General features: G+C 36.9%; 6 protein-coding genes across 6 annotated transcripts; 3 read left to right on the forward strand and 3 right to left on the reverse strand.

Annotated features, from left to right (window-relative positions):
• Positions 1–251: 251 nt before the first annotated feature.
• HOG1 (mitogen-activated protein kinase HOG1) lies at positions 252–1,550 on the reverse strand (the record flags this gene model as incomplete). The annotated part of the gene is made up of 1 exon (XM_003675645.1): positions 252–1,550. The coding sequence occupies one exon, from the start codon at positions 1,548–1,550 to the stop codon at positions 252–254; it is 1,299 nt and encodes a 432-aa protein (XP_003675693.1).
• A 1,405-nt stretch (positions 1,551–2,955) lies between these two features.
• CCW12 (Ccw12p) lies at positions 2,956–3,354 on the forward strand (the record flags this gene model as incomplete). Its single annotated transcript, XM_003675646.1, has 1 exon — positions 2,956–3,354. One exon carries the CDS (start codon positions 2,956–2,958, stop codon positions 3,352–3,354), a length of 399 nt encoding a protein of 132 aa, XP_003675694.1.
• A 376-nt stretch (positions 3,355–3,730) lies between these two features.
• Positions 3,731–4,261, reverse strand: AHP1 (thioredoxin peroxidase AHP1; the record flags this gene model as incomplete). Its single annotated transcript, XM_003675647.1, has 1 exon — positions 3,731–4,261. One exon carries the CDS (start codon positions 4,259–4,261, stop codon positions 3,731–3,733), a length of 531 nt encoding a protein of 176 aa, XP_003675695.1.
• Positions 4,262–4,994: 733 nt separating this feature from the next.
• Positions 4,995–6,500, forward strand: NCAS0C03410 (uncharacterized protein; the record flags this gene model as incomplete). Its single annotated transcript, XM_003675648.1, has 1 exon — positions 4,995–6,500. One exon carries the CDS (start codon positions 4,995–4,997, stop codon positions 6,498–6,500), a length of 1,506 nt encoding a protein of 501 aa, XP_003675696.1.
• Positions 6,501–7,208: 708 nt separating this feature from the next.
• REX3 (RNA exonuclease) lies at positions 7,209–8,411 on the reverse strand (the record flags this gene model as incomplete). Its single annotated transcript, XM_003675649.1, has 1 exon — positions 7,209–8,411. The coding sequence occupies one exon, from the start codon at positions 8,409–8,411 to the stop codon at positions 7,209–7,211; it is 1,203 nt and encodes a 400-aa protein (XP_003675697.1).
• A 368-nt stretch (positions 8,412–8,779) lies between these two features.
• On the forward strand, positions 8,780–23,584 carry REA1 (AAA family ATPase midasin; the record flags this gene model as incomplete). Its single annotated transcript, XM_003675650.1, has 1 exon — positions 8,780–23,584. One exon carries the CDS (start codon positions 8,780–8,782, stop codon positions 23,582–23,584), a length of 14,805 nt encoding a protein of 4,934 aa, XP_003675698.1.
• Positions 23,585–23,863: the final 279 nt, after the last annotated feature.

Raw genomic sequence — 23,863 nt, forward strand, 5'->3', positions numbered from 1 at the left:
AAAATTACTTCCCACACCAAATCTCGAATAGACTACTCAGGTAAAAGAAAAGCATTTCAGTTTTTTTTTAAGGTATTAGTTTATATAGATCAAATTATAAAGTTTACAAAAGGGGGAGGGAAGAAAAAAAAATTTGAAAAAGAATTAAGAGAGATTAGTGTGGCAAAGTAACAGTAATCAATGCATGCAAAATATGAAGGAAGGAAGGAAGGGGGTAAGGATGATGATATGATGAATTTGAAATGTCTGGTTTATTGTTGAAACTCATTGGCATAATGAACTGCTTGATCAGCGAATCTTGAAATTGCATCATTATTTTCAGTGCCATTGCCACTGTTATTATTATTGTTGGTGTTATTATTGCTATCGCCATTTTGTGAGGTGGAACCATTCTTGGCTTGTGCTTGAGCCTGAGCTTGTGCATGGGCCTGTGCCTGAGCAGCAGCAGCAGTGGCGGCAGCAACTTGATCATCAAATGTGGCAGAAGTATCAATTTGACCATCTCCGCCACCAATCTTATGGAAATCTAAGATTTCCGAATACATCATTACTCTCCATGTATCCACTGGTAGGTCAGCATCATTGAAATGCCAGTCAAATTTACAATCAGCGACGGGTTCATCTGTTGGATCATGATATGGAGCCAAATATGGATGGGCCAATGCTTCTGCTGCGGTAACTCTTTTCTTTGGATCAAAGACAAGCATCTTACCCAATAAATCCACAGCATCAGGTTCCACCGTTTTAAATCTTTCCGAGAATGGGATTGGATCTCTATGAGGTAATGAAGTGACGAATTTCAAAGTATTTTCTGAACAAATTGTATTAATGACATCTTCTGGTGGTGAACCTAACAAATCGGTAATGATAGAAAATTGATGAACGTGATCCTTTCCTGGGAATAAAGGTTTCCCCTCTATCATTTCAGCGAATATACAACCAGCGGACCATATATCAACTTCCACGTCATATTTTTGCCAAGTCAACATAATTTCCGGAGCTCTGTAATAACGTGTGGAAACATAACCTGTCATTTGAGGATCTTGAATTCTTGCAAGACCAAAATCACAAATTTTCAAATCACAATTTTCATTAATCAGGATATTGCTTGGTTTTAAATCTCTATGTATGACACCTACGGAATGAACATATTTCAAACCTCTTAGGATTTGATAAAGGAAGTATTGAACGAATTGCTTTTCCAGAGGCCTTGTTTGTAACAATCTGTGTAAATCAGTACCTTGTAATTCCGTCACGAAATAAATATCTTCCAAGGGGGACAAGAAGATATCTTGCAAACAGATTAAATTTTCATGTCTTAGATGTTTCAAAAGTTTTAATTCTCTATAAGTTCTCTTTGCTAAGACAGCGGTGGAGAATGGTTTCATAATTTTTTTGATGGCGACTGGTTGACTTGTTAATGTGTCAGTAGCGGAACAAACCAACCCGAAGGCCCCCATACCGACAGGATTTAAATCGGTGTATCTGTTTGTTATCTCGAACACTGTTCCGAATATTTGAGTTCTTATGAATTCCTCGTGAGTAGCCATTATTTTGGTTTGGTTTTGATTAGCTTTGAGTGGAAAGAAAATAAAGATGGGTACTGGAGCGTAGTGTTAGCAGCTAATACTGGCAGATATTGGTTGTCTAGTGATTCTTTTTTTGTAGGTTTTGATGTTGGTATAGTATGGATAGTTGTTAAAGGATCTCTTCATACGTATGTGTTAAAGCAACTTCGAGCGTATAGGCGTGGGTGTGTGGGTGAGCGCGCCATCGGGTTCGTGATAAGAAATGCCCGTGTATAATAAGAGTGTTTTAATGGCAAATTGTTAAACAAAATATGTACAGGAGATGAGCTGGGACATGATTTGAGGGGGTCGGTACACTAGAAGAGTGATTTTGTTATAATAATTTTTCCCCAATTTTTTTTATTATTTAGGTGGGGGGGGGGGGCATTCTCCCAAGGCAAATGTCATGATAGCATTAGGCTACCTAAGCGGCAGAAAAAAAAAATAATTGAAACAAGGTCAGACATGAATTGAAGTGGGCCCAGGTGGCACCTCCAAAAGCCAATAAAAATAATAGTAAATAGAACACATCACGCATGCACCATCTATTTTGTTGCATTTTCCTGTAACGTTAGTAAATCTCAGTTGACTATCACACTATTCAAGATTGCCAGATAGCAATAATAAGGGCCCCCCGTATTTTTTTTAAATTAAAGATGCTGTGCAATTAATTGTCCGGAGGGACCCTTGCATACTGGCCAGTTTGTACGGGCGTTACATAGCGCCGATCGACGAACAGCTTATTAATAGCAAGATTTGTTTCTCCCATGAGCAATTAACCAGTAATTTTCACAGAAACTAGCACAAAACCAACCAAACAGTTAAAGGCAGTTTCGGAGAATAAACAACGCGCTCACTGAGCTTGCTGTTGCCAAAAATAACAGTCGCGTGCGATGGCGGGCTTGGCATTTTCCTCGAAGGGGAAACGCCGCCAGGGTTCGCTGCGGTGTGTGGGTGGGGCAGCCCCCGGGCGCCCAGACGGTGCCGCAGGGCCTCGAGACAGCCCAAAATGCCGCGAAAACGCAAGGGCGCGGTGACCTCTTTCCTAATGCGGAAAGCCCCACCGCCAGCGACGTGACGCGTTGTGCGGGCTCTTCTCGGGACCCGGAAAAAGAAATACGTACACAAACACCAGCAAATTTTTTCGCTCGAGAGGCTGCCCGTGTTTCTGCGCAACGTGAAACACGGTGGACAAGACAAGAGAGATTGACAAGCGTCGTTATCGTCCCAGTGAGGTTTCCCAATTATATAAATACATCCCTGTTGGTGGATTCTTAATTACAACTTCCATCTCTCTCTCTCTCACTTCTTTTGTTCCCTTACATATCCCCAAGAAATCAATCTTCTGCCATTCGCTTTAACAACAAACAAACTTTTAACTTTTAAAATGCAATTCTCTACTGTCGCTACCATTGCCACTGTCGCCGCTGTCGCCTCCGCCGCCGCTAACGTCACCACCGCTACCACCCACAAGGATGTTACCACTTTAGTCACTATCACTGACTGTGAAAACCACGTCTGTAAGGAAACTGTTTCCCCAGCTTTGGTCTCCACTGCCACTGTCACCGTTAACAACGAAGTCACTGAATACACTACTTACTGTCCTTTGTCTACCACTGCTGCTCCAGCCAAGAACGTTACTTCTTCCGCTGCCGCTCCAGCTAAGAACACCACCACTACTGCTACCAAGACTAACACCATCTCTTCTCACTTCTCTGGTGCTGCCGGTAAGGCTCTACCAGCTGCTGGTGCTTTGATGGCCGGTGTTGCTGCTCTATTGTTGTAAGTTTAATCTGAAAATTTTAAAAAATAATATTTCTATATGTCTATTTTTCCACTTTTCTATTTTAAAGAATTAACAATATAATAATTTTTATTAGTTATTTCCAACAATTACTCCATTATTCAAATTCTTTTTTTTCTTTACAGAGAACTTTACAATAATAATAATAAAAAAATATAATAATATAAAAAAAAACTTTCTTTTTTTTTTTTTACTAACTTATATTTTTTGATCATCTTTTATCAATCCATATATAGATTTATAAATTTGTCCTTTTATTATATTATATTATTGTATACTTTAACATGCAGCAGGCTGACATTGAATCTTTATTTTATTTTATTAAATGATACTTACTTTCTTACGTAACTACATTTCATTACAACTTGGTCAAGATGGTCTCAACAGACGTGACCGTAACTTCAGTAGCAGGATGTTCCTCCTTAGCAGCATAAGTGATCTTACCATCCTTAACAATGATAGCCCATCTACCACTCCAGAATACGTTATCGCCGACTTCCATTTCGAAACCTAGCGTCTTAATCAAGGCACACCCGGCATCCGAAGCAAACTTGAAATGAGTCGTGTCCGTAACACCAAGACTCTTGGCCCAGGCTTGGTTGGCGAATGGATTGTCCACAGTCAACACAACAACTTGGTCCACATGCTTGTCTTGAACCAATTCACTCTCGTACGAAACGTAACCTGGAATGTGAGAGATGGAACATGTTGGAGAGAACGCAGCGGGTGCACCCGTAATGACGACTGTCTTGTTTTGCTTTAGGAAATCTGCCCAGGAGACAGTTTGTGGCATCTTACATGATTCTTGCTTGGAATCATCTTGGGAGATGTCAATGTATTGGAACTTGAAGTCCTTGGATGGGAATGGTTTGTTAATTAGGTCAGACATGTTTTGGTTATTGTTTGTTTGTTTGTTTGTTTGTGTGTGTGTGTGTGTGTGGTTCTTCTACAAATCAAGGGGAGAACAATTGAACTGTCAAGGGTATAATAGATATTGTCGTTCCTTTATATAATTATTTTTTCCTTCATCGTTCAATGACAGGACATGTTGAATTTTTTTCACATCCCCTACTAACACGACGACAACGATAGTAATCTACATACTAACAAGACACCCTTACGTACTGCCAGTGGACCTTCACTACAACAAACGTAGTACTTTACTCCTGATAGTCAACGTATCGTCATTTTCGTCAAGGGGAATTACTAAGGGAATCGCATTTTAAGGGCCATCAGCGATCGGGCCATTCATCTTGATGACAATTCCACACCCTTTTACCCTTTTTCCTAACCCTGCAATGCCCTAGGACATGAAGAAATTAGGGCTTGCTGTGATTACTAATGGAGACACGGTTTACCCGGCCCTCGGAACAACGAAACGTGATCCGTCCGTGGATTACGTGAAATTGCAGCGATGCATCTGTCAAGAAAACCTTAATAATTGGATTAATAATGGTGAAATTATTGTTACGCTGACATGACAAATTTTAACACTACACTATTCATTTTTGCATTTTCATTTAAAAAATGAATTTAACAAACTCTTCTGACTTTCCACTCCGAAAGGAACTCAAATCAAACCAAACCAAAATAAAATAAAATACAATACAATACAATAAATCATGGCATCACCAGCTATATTAGAATCCAAACAACTAAAACAAGATACTACAATCAATATTCAAAACTCCGAAAATGAAAACATTTACCTCCCTACAGACACCGTATACCAAATAAAAGTTGGACAAACACTCTTTCAAGTCACAGGATCCTCTTTAAATTCCGATGCCCCCAATTTCTTCACCAGATACTTCAGTGGAAATTCAGCAAAAGACCCATTATTCATCGATAGAGACGCTGACATCTTCCAGTTGATATTGAAACATTTACAAGGTTACTTCCTCGACATCAAGGACGAGTACCAATACACGATGTTATTTACAGATACCATCTTTTACGATCTACCCAGATTGAGAACTACTTTAAGGGAAAGTGAGTATTATTTCACCAATGTAGGCGGGGAATCCTTCAAGATTCATAAAAATTTGTTCAAGCGTGATGGTGATTCACAAAATTATTTCCAAGTCGTATTGGACCTTTTCTACAAAGAAGTGGAACAGCGAATTGAAAATAAAAATTTATTCCAATCTCCATTACCACCTTCATATGTACCCAGATCACCGGAATTCTTTAAAGATCTTTTGGCTTTATTGGGTGGAGCCATTTTAGAACTCACGGATGAAAGGAGAAATTCATTAGTGAAAGAATGTCGTTATTATAGATTCTTACATTTGGAACAGAAATTTTTGAAAACTCATATCGTTTATAACCCACTATCCACATCTGAAGAAATTGTCTTACCGTTAAAGGATCTACAAAGGAGAGGGTTAAGATTCCATAGTGCAAATAATCCAACTTCCACTACATCATCATCTTTAAATCAATGTTTGGAAAATGTGGGTAATAGAACTAATTGTAGTACCAGTGATACAGATGAACCTGCCATGAAAAAATTAAAGACAAATAATAGTAGTTGTCAATCTGATAACTCTTCATGTAAGAAGATTAAACCTTGGGCATTAGTGAGTTACAAGAGACCCTACGTGGATGAATTTTCTCGTGATTTGATCTTTCAAATGGATTCCACGGAATGTACACTAACGTTCAACAAGCAAAACAAAATGATTCATGTGGACTTGGTAGGAGATTTAGCAAAAACTTTTGAAGACGTCTTTGCCACACCACTACTAACAAAATCAAATCAAAATATAAAATTATCTCAATTTAAAGTGGAAGCCACTACCATGAAGAAGACATCGGATTCACAGGAAAAGCCAACAAAGACTACTCATTTAATACTACCGGCATGCATCTCCATTTGCGATTTGCAAGTCAATGGTATTAAATGTCCCAATATTTGCTCTTTGATTAATGACACAAGGTATAATGAAAATGTCATCGATTTTAGAGATAAGAATGATATTAAATATTCACCAGGTGTGAAACTTTACTTAACCAAATCATTATGGAAATTGGGTGTCAAGGATGGTCAAATGATTTTGATTGCCATAAAGGCAGAATCATTTTCAGGAATCAAGGAATACAATAAGTTGATTCAATTTATATAAAGGGCCCTTATATGTCATCTATATATTTTTATCCGACATTATGTAATTTTAAGAAGAAGAAGAGAAAAGAAAGAAAAAAAAATTAGTACTGCATGAGGATCGAACGTGGGGTTGATAAACCTCTGTTTCAGTTAAAAACAACACAACAAACAATTAACAAAGTTGCGTGGTGCTTCCTTAGTATCAACTATAACTCGCTCTCATCAAGAAACTCAAAAAAAACGAATAAATCTCTTTGTAAAACGGTTCATCCTTATGCAGGGGAACTGCTGATCATCTCTGTATTGTTTCAAATTGACCAAATGTCCACGAGGGGTTGCCTCGGGACGCTTTTTCTGTTTTGAAAAATGGTTCTCCCTCTCGGTGCGAGACTTTACATATTTCTATAATTTTAATTTTAGATTGTATAAGATGTTTAAGGACACTGATTTCCTATAGCTTGAATAAAGATTTAGAGAATGCTGTACCAGAACAAGCGAACCTCCAAACATACTCATTGTTTTGCATCTTAACCTTCTTATAAATAAATATTGAATCAACATATGAAGTCAACTTCATAAACATACTCTTTTATCTGGTTAATCATCGATATATAGCGTCCATTTTGGAGTGTCCATATATGCAAGGACACAGGACTAAATAAATAACAAGATAGGTCTTGAGTCACTCATCTAAAACTTGCTGATTAAGGCCATGAGGTGAATATGCTCAATTCCAATCCACCTGAGTCAATGACATGCCAATTTTTGCCTTCACTATATCCATCGAAGCAATGGCATCTTCTGAACTATCGTGTTCCCCAGATTGAATCTTTCTACTTAAAAGTTCAAATGACAGGTTTTTCAAGGACATCTTGAATTTGCCCTTTGAATGCATCACCGCAGTATCAATAACTTTATCATGAACTATCCGCATGACATTCAAATCATTCTCCAACCCATGTCCGATCAATATACTATTTCCATTAATCAGATGCGGTGTCAATATCTTCTCCATCACAGCTTCAAATGTCAGAGCATTTTCCATGTCTTTTGCGTGTACCCCACTAAATTTAGAATTCAAATCAACAATCTTACCCAATGGTTTGACAAACTCATCAAATACAGTCTTTACAGTGAAAAAATCCACTATAGTTAAACGAACCATTTCATAACCTAAGGATGTAAATGCCATTTCGCAATCTAAAGCTAAGACATTCACGTCTCCCTTCGCATCGGAGGTATGTATAAATTTCCAATTCGATCGTAAATTCTCAATAGTTTCATCTCGAAATACATGGAAATGGAATTGTTGACAACCAAGTCGAAGAATGGAGGTAGATGTGGTATTTTCTCCACAACAAGGATATTCATGAATTTTCGTCTCTCTATTGTAGATTTTTTTTGATGGATGATATTTACACAAAGTTTTCTCCATGACATCTTCCCGTCTGAATTTCGTACTGCATCTAGAACACAATACATATTCCAAACTTTTCTCCTCTGTTTCAATAGCAGCTTCCTGGTCCTCCTCAGCAATAGCGAACCCATTGGCCTTCAGGGCCCTCTTATCCAAGATTAAAGTCTTCAATTTTTCCATCACTTCATTTTTACTCAAATTTAGATGAGCATGCTCTCTTTTGGATTGATTACTAGTACCTACAAGAGGCTTTCCGGCAATGACAATTTTAGATAAATCGCCCCTAAACTTCATCACATCACGTAGCAATATACTCATATTGAACCTATATGATTGGCTACTATTGCTCCTTCTAGCAACACGAGATTCAAGTTCAACAGCCAATTTTTGAACTTTATCAACTTGGGCCCTCGGTTTGCATTTAATCAAAGTTGTGCATAACTTTTCTAGAATCTTATGTCTATCATGGAACCCAGCCGGTGAGTTAGCCAGAGAAACAGGACGTACGGTCATATCTTCCAGACCAAAACTTCTCTTTTATACATCTCCCAAACTCAGGTATCCCTTCTTCAATCTTTTATCTTATTCTATATTTGTCGAAGTACTTTTCATCAGGCTTACTTTTTTTTTTTTTTTTTGGGCGACTCGTCTTCCACGGTGAAAATTTTAGGCGATGAGCTTGGTGAAATTTATTTATCTAATCCTTGAATAGATGTTGACGATTAAAGATCCTGTCTTTAATTAAAGAGTAGATAACACCAAAGGGGATTATTGCTCGGGAAAAGTCATTACAAGTGTGTTTTGTTATTAGAAAATTCCAAGAAGAAGAACAAAAGATAAGTTACCATCGGTATTGATTATTACTTAAAAAGTCCTGTATCATGCCACAAGATTCTATTCTGTTGGATTTAGACGCCATTAAAGAAAGATACAATCTTTTCAACACCACTTTCCCAGATGAACCTGTGAAGAACTTCTTCCAGTTCGATCAAAATGCAACTCCTAAGGAAAATTTAATTAAATTATCAACCATAATTTTGAACGATGAAAATACCACTGGTTATTTATTCGTTTACAAATCTATCTTTTTGGAAATTTTATCAAATTGGACTAATATCTTAAGTAAGGGTAATTCCATCAAAGTCCTAGAGTCTGCTGCTAGTATTATTACGATTTATCCATTGTCGACATCCATTATTGAAGAATTTTTAGATAGAGAAAATGATCACTTCATCACCATTTTACAAAATCCTTCAAGTCAAGGTGAATCAAAATTATCCAAAGTATTATTATCTTATTATAGATTATTGTACCAGAATAAAGAAATATTTGCCAAATATATTAAACCAGATGTATTATATTCATTAATTGCCAACAATCAACTCAACAACTTTTCCACAGAAATTACCAAATATTTGGCCATAAAAATCCTTTCCCTCTATTTAGATATGGGAGAACAAGCCTTGAATAAAGCCATCAAAACTCATATCTCATCAGATGATAACTTGATCGGTTCATATGATTCAAATTTGCATGCCAATTATAAATTCTTAGAATTAAATGAGGCTAAAAGATTTACTAATTTCTCTAAACTACCAGAAGTGTCCGAATGCTTTTCTCCCTCGGATAATCATCTTCACAATTACTTTACCATTCAGTCGAAGGACCTCAACGCCAACGTTGTTTCCATTTGTGGAGTCTTAGTCCCTAAGATTAATACAGTAAGAGACTCAACGGAATACCCATTAGAATATGTTCCAACAGACAAAACTGTATCAGCCTTACGCGATTTGGCCAAGAAGCTCCAATATAACGATCCAGTCATGTTGGTAGGTAGGGCAGGTGCCGGGAAAACTTTTTTAATTAATGAATTGAGTAAATATATTGGCTGTCATGACTCCATAGTTAAGATCCATTTAGGTGAACAAACTGATGCAAAGTTATTAATTGGTACTTATACTTCTGGTGAAAAACCGGGTACTTTTGAATGGAGATCTGGTGTATTGACTACAGCAGTTAAAGAGGGTAGATGGGTTCTTATTGAAGATATCGACAAGGCCCCAACTGAGGTTCTATCCATATTATTATCTCTTTTAGAAAAGCGTGAATTGACAATCCCATCGAGAGGTGAAACTGTTAAAGCTGCCAATGGGTTCCAACTAATATCCACAGTGAGAGTTAGCGACGATAATATTAAGAGACATGATACAACGGGTGTGGAACTCAACTTAAATATGATAGGTATGAGAATTTGGAATACTATTCATTTGGATGAACCTTCAGAAGAAGATTTACAGAAGATTTTGTGCCAAAGATACCCAGTGTTATCCCAACTCATTCCAAAGCTAATACATTCATACGAAGCTGTCAAGAAAGTTTATTTAAACCCTAAATTTATCTCACTTAATAGGGGTGCCCACGCAAGAGTGGTTTCTGTCAGGGATCTGATGAAATTATGTCATAGATTAGACGCGTTGTTTGCCAATAATAATATTATTAAACCTGATCAGTTAATTGAATCTTCAATTTATGATAGCATATTTGCTGAGGCATCAGATTGTTTTGCTGGTGCTATTAGTGAAGTTAAAGCGTTAGAGCCTTTAATCCATTGCATAGGGGAATCCCTAGAAATCGCATCTTCAAGAATTTCTTTATTTTTATCAAAACATGTTCCTAAATTTGAAAATATGAATGATCAAATTAGAATTGGGAGATCTCTTCTACCGAAGGCCAAACTTTCAATTCAAAAAAGATCAATGAACAGCACTTCGTTTGCATTAACGAACCATTCCTTAAGATTGATGGAACAAATAGCAGTTTCTATCCAAATGACAGAACCTGTCCTTCTGGTAGGTGAAACAGGTACAGGTAAAACCACTGTCGTCCAGCAAGTAGCCAAAATGATGAATAAGACGTTAACTGTTATCAATGTTTCTCAACAGACTGAAACTGGTGATTTATTGGGGGGTTATAAACCCGTAAATTCAAAGACTATTGCAGTACCTGTACAAGAAACGTTTGAAACTCTTTTTATTGCCACCTTCTCGTTAAAGAAAAATGAAAGATTCTCTAAGATGTTACATAAATGTTTCAATAAGGGTCAATGGAAACATGTTGTTAGACTGTGGAATGAAGCATATAAAATGGCCCAGAATATATTAAAATCGGATGAAAATGATGATTCTAAAGAAGAAGATAACGAGAAGAAGACCACTCAAAAGAAGCGGAGACTTGATTGTCATGAAAAGAAAATACTTCTCGAGAAATGGAACCAATTCCATGAAATGGTCGCCAAATTTGAAGCTCAATCTAGTTCTATCGAGAATTCCTTTGTGTTTAATTTCGTCGAAGGTTCATTGGTGAAGGCTGTAAGGAATGGTGACTGGTTATTATTAGATGAAGTTAATTTGGCATCCGCTGATACCCTCGAAAGTATCTCCGATTTGTTGTCCGAAAAGTCTAGTAGGAGTATTCTTCTTTCAGAGAAGGGGGATGCAGAACCTGTGAAGGCCCATCCTGATTTTAGAATATTTGCATGTATGAATCCAGCAACTGATGTCGGGAAGAAGGACCTACCGTCTGGTATAAGGTCCAGGTTCACTGAAATATATGTTCATTCACCAGATCGTGATATCACAGATTTACTTTCCATCATTGATAAATATATTGGTAAATTTAGTGTCAGTGATGAATGGATTGGCAATGACATCGCTGAATTATACTTAGAAGCCAAACGATTGGCAGATAATAACCAAATCGTTGATGGATCAAATCAAAAACCTCACTTCAGTATCCGTACATTGACACGGACCCTTCTTTATGTGGGTGATATTGTTAAAATCTATGGTCTACGCCGTTCTTTATACGATGGTTTTTGTATGAGTTTCCTAACATTACTTGATCAGAAATCGGAGGCACAATTAGAACCAATAATAATGAAATATACCCTAGGTAGATTGAAAAATGTCAAATCGGTCTTGTCTCAGTTGGTTCCTTCTCCTGGTGATGATTATATACAATTCAACCATTTTTGGATGCAACGAGGACAAGAAGAAGTAAAAGATCAATCTCATTACATTATTACCCCATTTGTTGAAAAGAATATGATGAACCTAGTTAGGGCTACTTCTGGCAGAAGATTTCCAGTCTTAGTTCAGGGTCCAACCTCTGCTGGGAAAACAAGTATGATTAAATACCTAGCTGACATTACAGGTCATAAATTTGTTCGTATCAACAATCACGAGCATACCGACTTACAAGAATATTTAGGTACCTATATCACCGATGAAACTGGGAAACTTTCGTTTAGAGAAGGTGTATTGGTGGAAGCGCTCCGAAAAGGTTATTGGATTGTCTTGGATGAATTGAATTTAGCTCCCACAGATGTGTTGGAAGCACTTAACAGATTATTAGACGACAATAGGGAATTATTTATACCTGAAACCCAGGAAATTGTTCACCCACATCCTGATTTTATGCTTTTTGCTACTCAAAATCCACCTGGTCTTTATGGTGGTCGTAAAATCCTATCGAGGGCTTTTCGAAACCGTTTCTTAGAATTACACTTCGATGATATACCTCAAGATGAATTGGAAATTATTTTACGCGAGCGTTGTAAAATTGCTCCAACGTATGCCAAGAAAATCGTTGAAGTTTATCGTCAGCTGTCCATCGAAAGATCAGCTTCAAGACTTTTCGAACAGAAGAATAGTTTTGCCACTTTACGTGATTTATTCCGTTGGGCATTAAGAGATGCCGTTGGATACGAGGAACTTGCGGCAAATGGATATATGTTATTGGCAGAAAGATGTAGAACACCTCAGGAAAAAGTGGTGGTTAAGAATATATTAGAGAAGGTCATGAAAGTAACACTCAACATGGACGAATTTTACTCCTCTCTCGAGGACTTCTCATTACAATCACTGAATTCCGTTGTTTGGACTAAAGGACTGCGTCGTCTTGCTGTATTGGTTTCTAGATGTTTACAAAATAATGAACCAGTGTTACTAGTCGGGGAAACCGGTTGTGGTAAGACAACGATATGCCAGTTATTAGGCTCTTTTATGCATAAAGAGCTGATTACATTAAATGCTCATCAAAATACTGAAACAGGTGATATATTAGGTGCTCAGAGACCAATCCGTAACAGATCTGAATTGCAAGCGAAATTGGCCTCTGTAATATTGAATGCATTGGAGATCATTCCAGAGGAGAATGTACCTGATTTAGATACTTTGCTGACCCTTTACGCAAAGGCTGATAAGAGATCAATCTCAAATGAGTTCCATGCTGAAATCCGAAAGCTGCAAGATAGTTTGAATATCTTGTTCGAATGGTCAGATGGGCCATTAGTTCATGCTTTGAAAAGTGGTAATTTTTTCCTATTAGATGAAATATCTTTGGCTGACGACTCAGTTCTTGAAAGACTAAATAGTGTCTTGGAACCTGAAAGGAGCTTACTTTTGGCAGAGAAAGGTGCTGTTGATTCATTCGTAACAGCCACTGATGGTTTTCAATTTTTTGCTACAATGAACCCAGGTGGTGATTATGGTAAGAAAGAACTTTCTCCAGCGCTGAGAAATCGTTTTACCGAAATCTGGGTTCCTTCTATGGAAAATTTCGAAGATGTTGGTTTGATAGTTTCTTCAAGGTTAAATCCTGACCTCCGTCATTTAAGTTCCACAATTGTCCAGTTTTCTGAGTGGTTCGGAATGAAATTTGGTGGGGGAAATACTACCAATGGTATCATTTCTCTCCGAGACATTCTTGCTTGGGTTGAATTTATTAATAGTACCTATCCAAAAATCTTGGATTCATATGCTGTACTAGTGCACGGTGCTTCAATGGTTTTTGTCGACTCTTTAGGTACAAACAATACTGCCTATCTAGCAGAAGATGAGACTTCTTTGAGAACCTTAAAACGTGAATGTATTGATGAATTATCTTCAATCTGTGGCCATGATCTTTCAAGATACTTTTCTGATGATTTTCTCATTGATATCACACCAAGCATACTCAAAATAGGATCATTTTCGCTTGATAGAATCAATAGCATTAATGATTCTCCTTCATTTAATCTTGAAGCCCCAACCACGACTGCGAATCTGATGAGAGTTGTAAGAGCAATGCAGGTTCATAAACCAATTTTACTAGAGGGTAGCCCTGGTGTTGGGAAGACAAGTTTAATCACTGCCTTGGCAGACATTACTGGTAATAAATTAACTCGTATCAACCTATCTGAACAAACGGACCTTGTTGATTTATTTGGTTCCGATTCACCAGGTGAACATAGTGGTGAATTTGTTTGGAGAGATGCTCCTTTCTTGAAGGCGATGCAACAAGGTGGATGGGTCCTCCTGGATGAAATGAATTTAGCATCGCAGTCTGTTCTAGAAGGGTTAAACGCATGTTTAGATCATCGTGGGGAAGCTTACATTCCAGAATTGGATAGATCGTTTAGTTGCCATCCAAATTTCCTAGTTTTTGCCGCCCAAAATCCTCAGTATCAAGGTGGTGGAAGAAAGGGATTGCCTAAATCCTTTGTAAATCGTTTCAGTGTTGTTTACATCGACGTTTTAACTGCTACTGATCTATCATTAATTGCAATTCATCTTTATCCAAAGATAAACCCCGAAGTCAGCTCAAATATGATCAAGCTTATGTCAACTTTGGAAGACGAAATAGTCAGAAAGAAGAAATGGGCATCTCAAGGTGCACCATGGGAGTTCAATCTTAGAGATACTTTGAGATGGCTGAAATTGATGAATAAACGTTCCATTTATGAAATAGCTGACGCTGTTGATTTCTTAAACATTATTGTCAAGCAAAGATTCCGTAATCCATCTGATAGAACTAAAGCTCAGGATTTGATTGAAAATATCTTCGGTGCAAATGTAGATACCGATAACGTATTCAAAATTGAACCAGATTATGTTCAAACAAACAACGAAATATCTATAAGAAATGGTTCATACCATTATCCAATGAGCCAACAATTTGTTATGCTGGAAACTAACATAGAAATCTACGAATCTACTCTAAGGTGTATCAATAACAACTGGCCTTTGATTCTAGTTGGCCCAACAAACTCAGGAAAAACGGGTATTATTGAACTTGTTGCCTCCATTGTTGGTAAAAAGGTAGAGACTTTTTCAATGAATAGTGATGTCGATAGCATGGATATCCTGGGTGGTTATGAACAAGTAGATATAACAAGAAAAATATCCTATATTACCAGCGATCTTATCGTTTGTTTGCGTGAAATCTTAACATTCAACTTCGGAGTTCTTGACCAAGAATTAGAGGCATTTACTTCTTGCTTCAGATTGTTGCAGCTTTTAGAAAATACCGTCATCACCTCCGAAACCTTCGACTCATTTAAATTAAGCTTTGATAATGCTCTGACGCACCTCAAGTCCAATGAAAAATTGAACACCTTGAAAGAGAGAATACTTTCTTTAGACAAACTAATGGATAAAGAGGATTCTGTAAGATTTGAATGGTTCGATGGGATGCTAGTGAAAGCCGTCGAAGAAGGTCATTGGCTTGTTTTAGACAATGCAAACTTATGTTCTCCATCAGTCTTAGATAGACTTAATTCCTTATTAGAAACAGATGGTACACTGTTAATAAATGAATGCAGTCAAGAAGACGGAGAGCCACGTGTTATTGAACCACATCCTGAATTTAGACTCTTCTTAACTGTTGATCCTAAATACGGTGAATTATCAAGGGCAATGAGGAACAGAGGTATTGAAGTCTTCGTTGATGAACTGAAAGAAAGGGCTACATCTTTTGATAGATTAATTTTGGGATACCCAACAGACAAAATTGAAGAAGAAAGAAGTGATATCTCTACCAAGATGAAATCTTTGTGCCTATTTGAAGGAGCCGAATCAGTTCCTATGAGAAAATTCATTCCGGCATATTTATCCTCTGCTTATGATATTGCTCAGGTTCACGATATTATCACATACTCAGGCGTTAACGCAATGACTGAAACTCTCTTCAATGTTATCCCAATTAACCAATTGGCCATGATCAGGGCATGGGGAAATAATATAAGAGCTATTCCAGCTTATGAAAAGAAAAATATAGCAGCTGAACTCGAATCGCAGCTCAATCTATTGAATGAGATGAATGTTATTCAAAGAATGAATGATCTATATGCACCCGCACAATTACGCATACAAGAAATTTTGCAGATAGCTGTGGATAACGTAACCGAACAATCTTTGCAACCTTTAGTGAATACTTATCTACTTCCTACCATAGCGAAAACTTGTCCTAATATTTCTTCTGCTGAACCAGTATATTTACTTACTGCTACAAAACTTATCACTGAGGCGCTGAAGAATTTGGACTTTACCAACCAGAAATCTCTGTCAGGAAAAATAGATGAGTTATCTTATATAGAACAAGCAGCAGCTATGAATAATGGGCGTCATATTAAGAACCCCCCACGTATCCCAATTTTTACAGTTCTTTGTGAATTGAACAGCTCAATGATTGGCTACATTAAAAGCAACAGATTATTCAGTACTTCTCAGAACTATGAACTTCTTTACAAGCTCTCAGTAATACTATCCAGTGCTTTTGAGGCAGCTGCAGACAAAAATGAAGCTCGATTAAGAGTTTATAAAGATCTTCTTTCTGATTGGATATCTTCCGCTAAGAAGGAAGGTTTAGATTCCGAAGAGTACGAGAAGATTTCCCATTCTTTCGATGTTACACTACAACTTAAAAGAGGCCAGTCTATGTCAATATTATGGGATTCTTTTAGGAATAAATACCCCGCTACGAAAGAAGCCTGGACATTTTTGGAGGATTTACAAGTTTTATGCAAAGAATTTGATGATATTTCTGTTCTTCAATTTACCGATTCATATTCTGCAATCAACGAAATAAAAAGTGCTATTATAAGCTTATATGAAGATGTATTAACAGGCAATACTGGTGCCTTCAAGGACTTAATGTCGAAGCTAGAAGATGGAATTGAGAACCTGAAAACTATATCAGATAAATTTTTGGTCAAAAGGAAACATTTTTTTATTAGTGAATTTGACACAATTTTAAGATTTTTATTTGCAAGTACTGAAGATTGTTTACAAGTTATCCACACTGCTGCTCCATTCTCTTCAATATCTACGTTTAAGTTAACAAAATTTTTGGCAAACAATTATTCTTCGCCTTCAATTCTAGATCAGCTATGGCCAGTAGTAGATGGTAAGGTTATATCCTATACAGACTCATTATTTGATTCAAGCTTCATTGAAAATATACTGTTGAAGACAAATTCTTTCAGGAATTTTTCCGGAAACCAAATTTACCAAACTCTAATCGATGCAAAGTTACTTATAAGCACTACAGGCGAGGTGGCACCATTGATTTTGAAGGATCAAAAAACAGTTTTTGCAGAAATGTTGAAGGATTGGATAAAAAAAATCATCATTGCACATACTAAAACAGAATTCTGCGAAGCCACGCTGAAAACAGATTTAGCTAGTTGTTTATCAGAACATAGCATGTCCGTTTTTGACTATTATATTTTACCTGCGCTTCAGATGACAGAAGATAGAACTGATATAGAGGTTTTAGGTAAGGCTTGGATTTTGTTTGGAGCCGGTTTAATTGACTTATATGCACCAGATCTACCATATGACCCAGCAGTACATGATTATGTTATGTACGATGTCTTTAGCAAACACAAGGAATTTGTTAATGAATTATCAAATGATTTGGCGACAATGAGGAGAGTTACAAGTGGTGATAAAGTTATACTCATGGAAAGACAATTCAATCATACTTCTCCCATGGAAGCTCCTCAGAAGCCAAAAATTTTCCGTCCACAATCATCTATTGATTCATTATTTGACGAGTGGTCGGCATTTTTAACTTCTACTGTTTCGTCTGCTCAAGCTGAGGGATTGATGTCTTCCTTCCAAAAGTGGAATAATGTCTCGAATGATAGGCATATGATGTTCCAGCAAAATACTTCTCACTTCTTAAATAGATTGGAAACGGGTTACAGAGTATATTCTGACTTAAACGACATATTTGCAGGTTATGTTTTAAGTATGAAGTTTGGGTTTGACCTTCTAAGACGTGGAAAGATTGAGCACTCTAAGACCTTTGATATTTCTTCGTTATGGGCTATAGATCCATTAGAGGTCACAAATATGAATAACCTGAACAAGACTTTCGGCAAACTTTCTTTGCTCCTGAAGAAGACAACGATGACCACATTGTCAACAGAAGAAATCTTAATATACTTCATCGAGCTCTTCAAAATACATGGAAAATCTAAATGTATGCTTGATACCTTCAACAAAACTCTACACATTCTATATTATAGGTGGTCGTTAAGGCGTTTGAAAGAAGAACAGGAATCTCAGGAGAAGGCCAGTATTTTTAGATTTGAAGGTTCCTCCGATGATTATGAGAAAGATTTCAAAAATATGTTCCCAGATTACGAGGATGCTCTTACTCTAGATGAGGATGAAGCAAATAATTCGGAAATACAGTTAAATGAGTTATATTATAAAATTGCTGTAGCTTATATGGGATTATTTGATGAAGACTCAAGTGAGAACGTTTCGAGCATAATACATAAGGGGTCTTACATATCTGAGATTCTGATTTCAGAAACTAAAAGATTCAAATCCCAAGGATTAAAAGGTTCACAACTGACTGCTATTATTAATAGACTTTCCCAGGAGATTAATTCCTTTAGTACTGCTGAAAAAACTAGTACTTTTGATTTTTATAGAGACTCTTCCGTCTCAGAATCTCAAGAAGCAATCCGCATCATTGATAAATTATGGAAATACACATCAGAGCTATTACAACAGTGGCCTGAACATGCAACATTGAAAGAACTTTTCAGAATTTGCCAGGAATTCCTAGAATATCCAGCTAGTATTCCTATTGCAAGACAACTTCAAAAAATTGAACAAATTTACACTTTTATGACTGAATGGCAGAAGTACGCTTCTTCGGAAGTTTCTCTAGCCAAATATATTAAGGAAATAACTGACTTGATTGTATCATGGAGAAAGCTAGAATTACGCACCTGGAGCGGTTTATTTGCATCTGAGGATGAAAAAATTAAAAAATCTGTTGGAAAATGGTGGTTCTATTTGTTTGAGACTATTATTATTGCAAATGTGGCAGGTATAGATTCTGGAAAAGAAAACCACCAAGAAACATCACTATTGGAATCTTTGAACATTTTCTTCAGTAAAAGTACCTTTGGTGAATTTGATTCACGTTTAAAACTAGTTGAATCTTTCAGAAAACATATTACTTTAATAGGTTTGTCCAATTCAAACATTGCATCCGCCCTTTCAAATATAACTTCCTTTTATAGACAGTTCAAACCAATTGTGGATGACCATATTGCAAGAGGTAAGAAATCATTAGAAAAAGACTTGACAGAAGTAATTCTGCTAGCCAGTTGGAAGGATGTCAATGTTGATGCCCTAAAACAAAGTTCTCGTCGATCACATAATAATCTCTACAAATTCGTTAGAAAATATCGTGATTTACTTTCTGGAACTCTTATGACCGTAGTGGAGAGTGGATTGTCTTTTAACCCAAAGTCATCTTTGCAATTGACATCTATACGGAGTTTACATTACAGAGAACTCCGTTTAGATAGTGCTAAAGTGATCGTGAATGATATTTCTACGTGGTCAACCAGATCCGATGTTTTGAGGAACATCGATAGAGTAAATGAAAACATGGAAATTTATGCTGAAAAAATAAAAAGGCAAGAATTCCCTGACTTTGGTGAATTGGCCCTTGACTTCGTCAAAGAAGCTGACAGATTACGTGATGAAACGCCAAAGGTTTACGCCAAAGAACACAAGAAGAAACTAGCATCATTACGAGCCCAAAAAGGGAAAATGCTAAGCGATTCTATAAAGGAACTGAGAAGAATTGGGTTAAAAACAAGTTTTAGAAAGGATATTCATGCTGTCCAAGCGACATCCACTGCTATATTAGCCAATTCAGAGAATTTTGATGGAACAGTTTTAGAAGGATACGACTTATCGTTTTACCGAATCCTAGATATTTTACCACGTCTTAGAAACGCTATTGCAGGTCCGACAGATGATATACCAGTGCCAACCTTAGAGAAGGGTATGGCTGTTACTGAAAATTTGATTTTCTCGTTGATTACTACAAGAAAACCTTTACTCACCCTAGCTTTGAATTACAAGAAATGTTTAGAACTTCGCAGCGATTTAGAGGAGATATGTTTCACAAAGAGTGAATTATACCATTCTTCCTTGATCTCGGAAGTTGATCAAGCCTCTTATATTTCTAATTGGTTACCATTTTTAATTGACTATGCAAAAACAACTTTGGCCATTATTGCTAAACCTGGTTCAGTCAAGGAAGATTCAAACTTCCTGGAAGTTTTCAAATCAAAAATTGTTTCACTCCATTCAAAAATTTCTGAAAAGAAAATCTTTGATGTCGAAACCAAGACGCTACTAAATGACTTCAATTCCCTTATTCACCAGTTTATTACGAAGTTGAATGAACAAAGAGATTCTAAATCTTATTTCGTTTATGAGCTAATATTGAATTGGTTGCAAGAGCAAACAGTATCAAAACAAGAAAAAATTGAAGTTTGCCACACCACTATAGAGGATTTTGATGAAAAATTCCGCAAAATATTTACCTCTATTGTATTAGCCTTCCAGAAGATTGTTAGTGATGGTACATTGTCCATTACAGATGAAGAAGATAACTGGCTATTGATAACCTCCAAAAAAATCATGACAAATGTGAGATTACTGCATTCATCAAATATTACAAGAAACATTGAAAATGCTTTGAATTTGTTGAAGAGCTCTAATTTTACCACTGACGAGTCTAGACTCATCCGAGCTCTAGTTACATTTACCATGCCGATCATTAATAATTACTATTCAATGATGAGAATTGTGTTGGAGAAGGCAAGAAAGTATTATTCTCAAACAGCTCATGGTACTTATGTTTTGTCAGTAATTTTACATAATTTGGCCAAGAATGGGTTCTGTTCTCCAGAGCCTCCTTCTGAGGAAGTAGATGATAAAAACTTACATGAAGGGACAGGCCTGGGTGATGGTGAAGGTGCACAGAACAATTCTAAGGATGTCGATCAAGATGAAGATTTAACTGAGGATGCCCAAACTGCAAATGAAGAACAGAAGGATAAAGATGAAAGGGAAGACGAATCTGAAGAAGAAGATGCGGTTGATATGGAGGGTGATATGGCTGGTAATGTCGAAGAAATATCCGATCAAGAAGATAAAGAAGATGAACTGGATGAAGAAGAGAAAGATGAATTAGATGAGGAGATCGATGATATTGATGAAGACGATCCAAATGCCATTGATGACAAGATGTGGGATGAAAAGCCTGAAGATGATTCGAAGGAGAAGAATTCCGATAAGGACATGAATCAGACAGATGATCAAGATGTTCAAGCAGCTGAAGATGAACAAAATGACGGTGATAACGCTGATAATGGTGAAAAGGAAAGTAACCAAGAAATGGAAGAACAAAAAGATCAGGACGTTGATGAGGACAAGAACGCAGACGATGTCGAAAACGATAGTGAGGCCGAAAATGAAGAAGATGTTGGTGAGCAAGAGGATGAAGTTAGAGAGGAAGAAGGACAAGAACTTGATACAAATGCCCCTGAAGTTGAAACCATGGATCTTCCAGAAGATATGAATTTAGATGCGGATGAAGATGAAGAAAATGGCGAAGATGAAGATGATACTATGAATTCAGATCTTGAGGAACAAGAAGAAGAAGACGAGAATGAAGACAACACCAAGGACCTTAAAGAAGAAAAGACCATCGAAGAATCCGACGCAGATGAAAATGATGAAGATCAAGATGGTGAAGAAATGGAAGATATCGACATGGATATGGACCAATCTGATAATAAAGCTGATGAACCGGAAGAGGAACCTGAGGTTGCTGAAAATAATTTAAATGACGACGAATCCCCTCCTTCCGAAGATGAATTAGCTGATGAGGATCAACGAGCTAATAAAGAACAAGGAGGTGAAGAGACCGCTGAAGGTCTAGATGGTATCGAAGAAGAAATGAATGAAGATGACATAGAGGCTGAAGCTGCTGTTCAACAAAACGAGGGTTCTAAAGGTGCCGGTTCGGATGCTAAAGATGATAAAGAACAAGAAGATATCGGAAGCTCTGGAACCACCCAAAATGCACATCAAGAAGAGGAAGAAAAAATTGAAACTAATGAATCATCGAGGGAAGAAGTAAAAGAGGCTTTAAAACAACTAGGTGACAGTATGAAGGAATATCATAAGCGTCGTCAAGAGATTAAAGAGGCTTCCAATAATGAAGATACTGAAGAGACTAGTGAAAAAGCAAATCAAAATACCGAAGAATTCGAACATGTTGAAGGTGCTAATACTGAAACTGATACACAGGCCCTAGGTTCTGCCACCCAAGAACAAATTCAATCCATTGATGAAGATATGGCTATTGAAGAGGATGACGCAAACGATGACAATGGTGATGAGCTGAATCCTAAGGAAGAGCAAATCACTGAGGACGCCATGGATGTTAATAACCTTGATGAAGAAAATACTGAAGACCATGAAGAAAGTAAAGGTGACAGAAATGGTGGTATTTACGGGGGAGAGAGAGATGAAAACCTATATGAAGATGGTGACTTGAAAACAGATGAACTATTGAATGGAAGGGAAGACGAGGATGAGTTAGATGAATTGATGGATGAGATTGATAGAGAAACTCAAATGGAATCGAAACTTGAGACCGCACCCCGTTCCTTAGAAGAATCTCGTCAACTATGGCATTCGAGTGAAATTGCTACTGCTGATCTTGTGTCAAGGCTTGGTGAACAATTACGCTTAATTTTAGAACCTACTTTGGCCACTAAACTAAAGGGTGACTATAAAACCGGTAAAAGATTAAACATGAAGAGGATCATTCCATATATTGCATCTCAATTCCGTAAGGATAAAATTTGGTTAAGAAGAACAAAGCCAAGTAAGCGCCAGTACCAAATTATGATTGCTATTGATGATTCAAAATCTATGAGTGAATCCAAGTGTGTTAAATTAGCGTTTGATAGTTTATGTCTTGTTTCCAAGACGTTAACCCAACTAGAATCTGGTGGCTTATCTATTGTTCGATTTGGTGAACATACAAAAGAAGTGCATCCATTTGAGCAACAATTTAGTAATGATTCTGGTGCGAAGGCCTTCCAATGGTTTAGTTTCCAAGACACGAAAACAGACGTGAAAAGACTTGTTGCTGAATCTATCAAGATATTCGAACGTGCTCGTTCCTTTAATAATTCTGACCAATGGCAATTAGAAATCATTATTTCTGATGGTATTTGTGAAGATCATGAAACAATCCAAAGACTAGTTCGTCGTGCCAGAGAGAATAAGATTATGCTAGTATTTGTCGTTATTGATGGTATTAATTCTAGCGAGTCTATCATGGATATGAGTCAAGTGACTTATGTTCCAGATTCTTTTGGTAACATGAAATTACAAATCAACAAGTATTTAGACAGTTTCCCATTTGAGTTTTATGTTGTTCTACATGATATCTCAGAGTTACCTGAAATGCTGTCCTTGATTTTACGTCAATACTTCTCAGATTTGGCCTCTGCTTAGTCTAATTATTCAAAAAACTATAGAAAAGAACTTTGTACATTAATTTATTTAATACTTTCATTTTAGAGATATGCATTATATAAACTTGCAAATATTACACCAACTTCTATTATCAAGATATTATTCAGTAAACATTTCTTCCCGTGTCGTTTTCCTCATAACATAGTTTAGCCCTAAGTTAATTTCAGCGTTACGGACATCGCAAATTTTTCAAGATTTTCCTATTTAAAGAGAAATCAATAAATCTCATATTCTTTCTTCATAAGTTCCATTCCCAAC

Source organism: Naumovozyma castellii, chromosome 3, assembly GCF_000237345.1.
Source record: "Naumovozyma castellii chromosome 3, complete genome".
Classification (NCBI taxonomy): Eukaryota; Fungi; Ascomycota; class Saccharomycetes; order Saccharomycetales; family Saccharomycetaceae; genus Naumovozyma; species Naumovozyma castellii.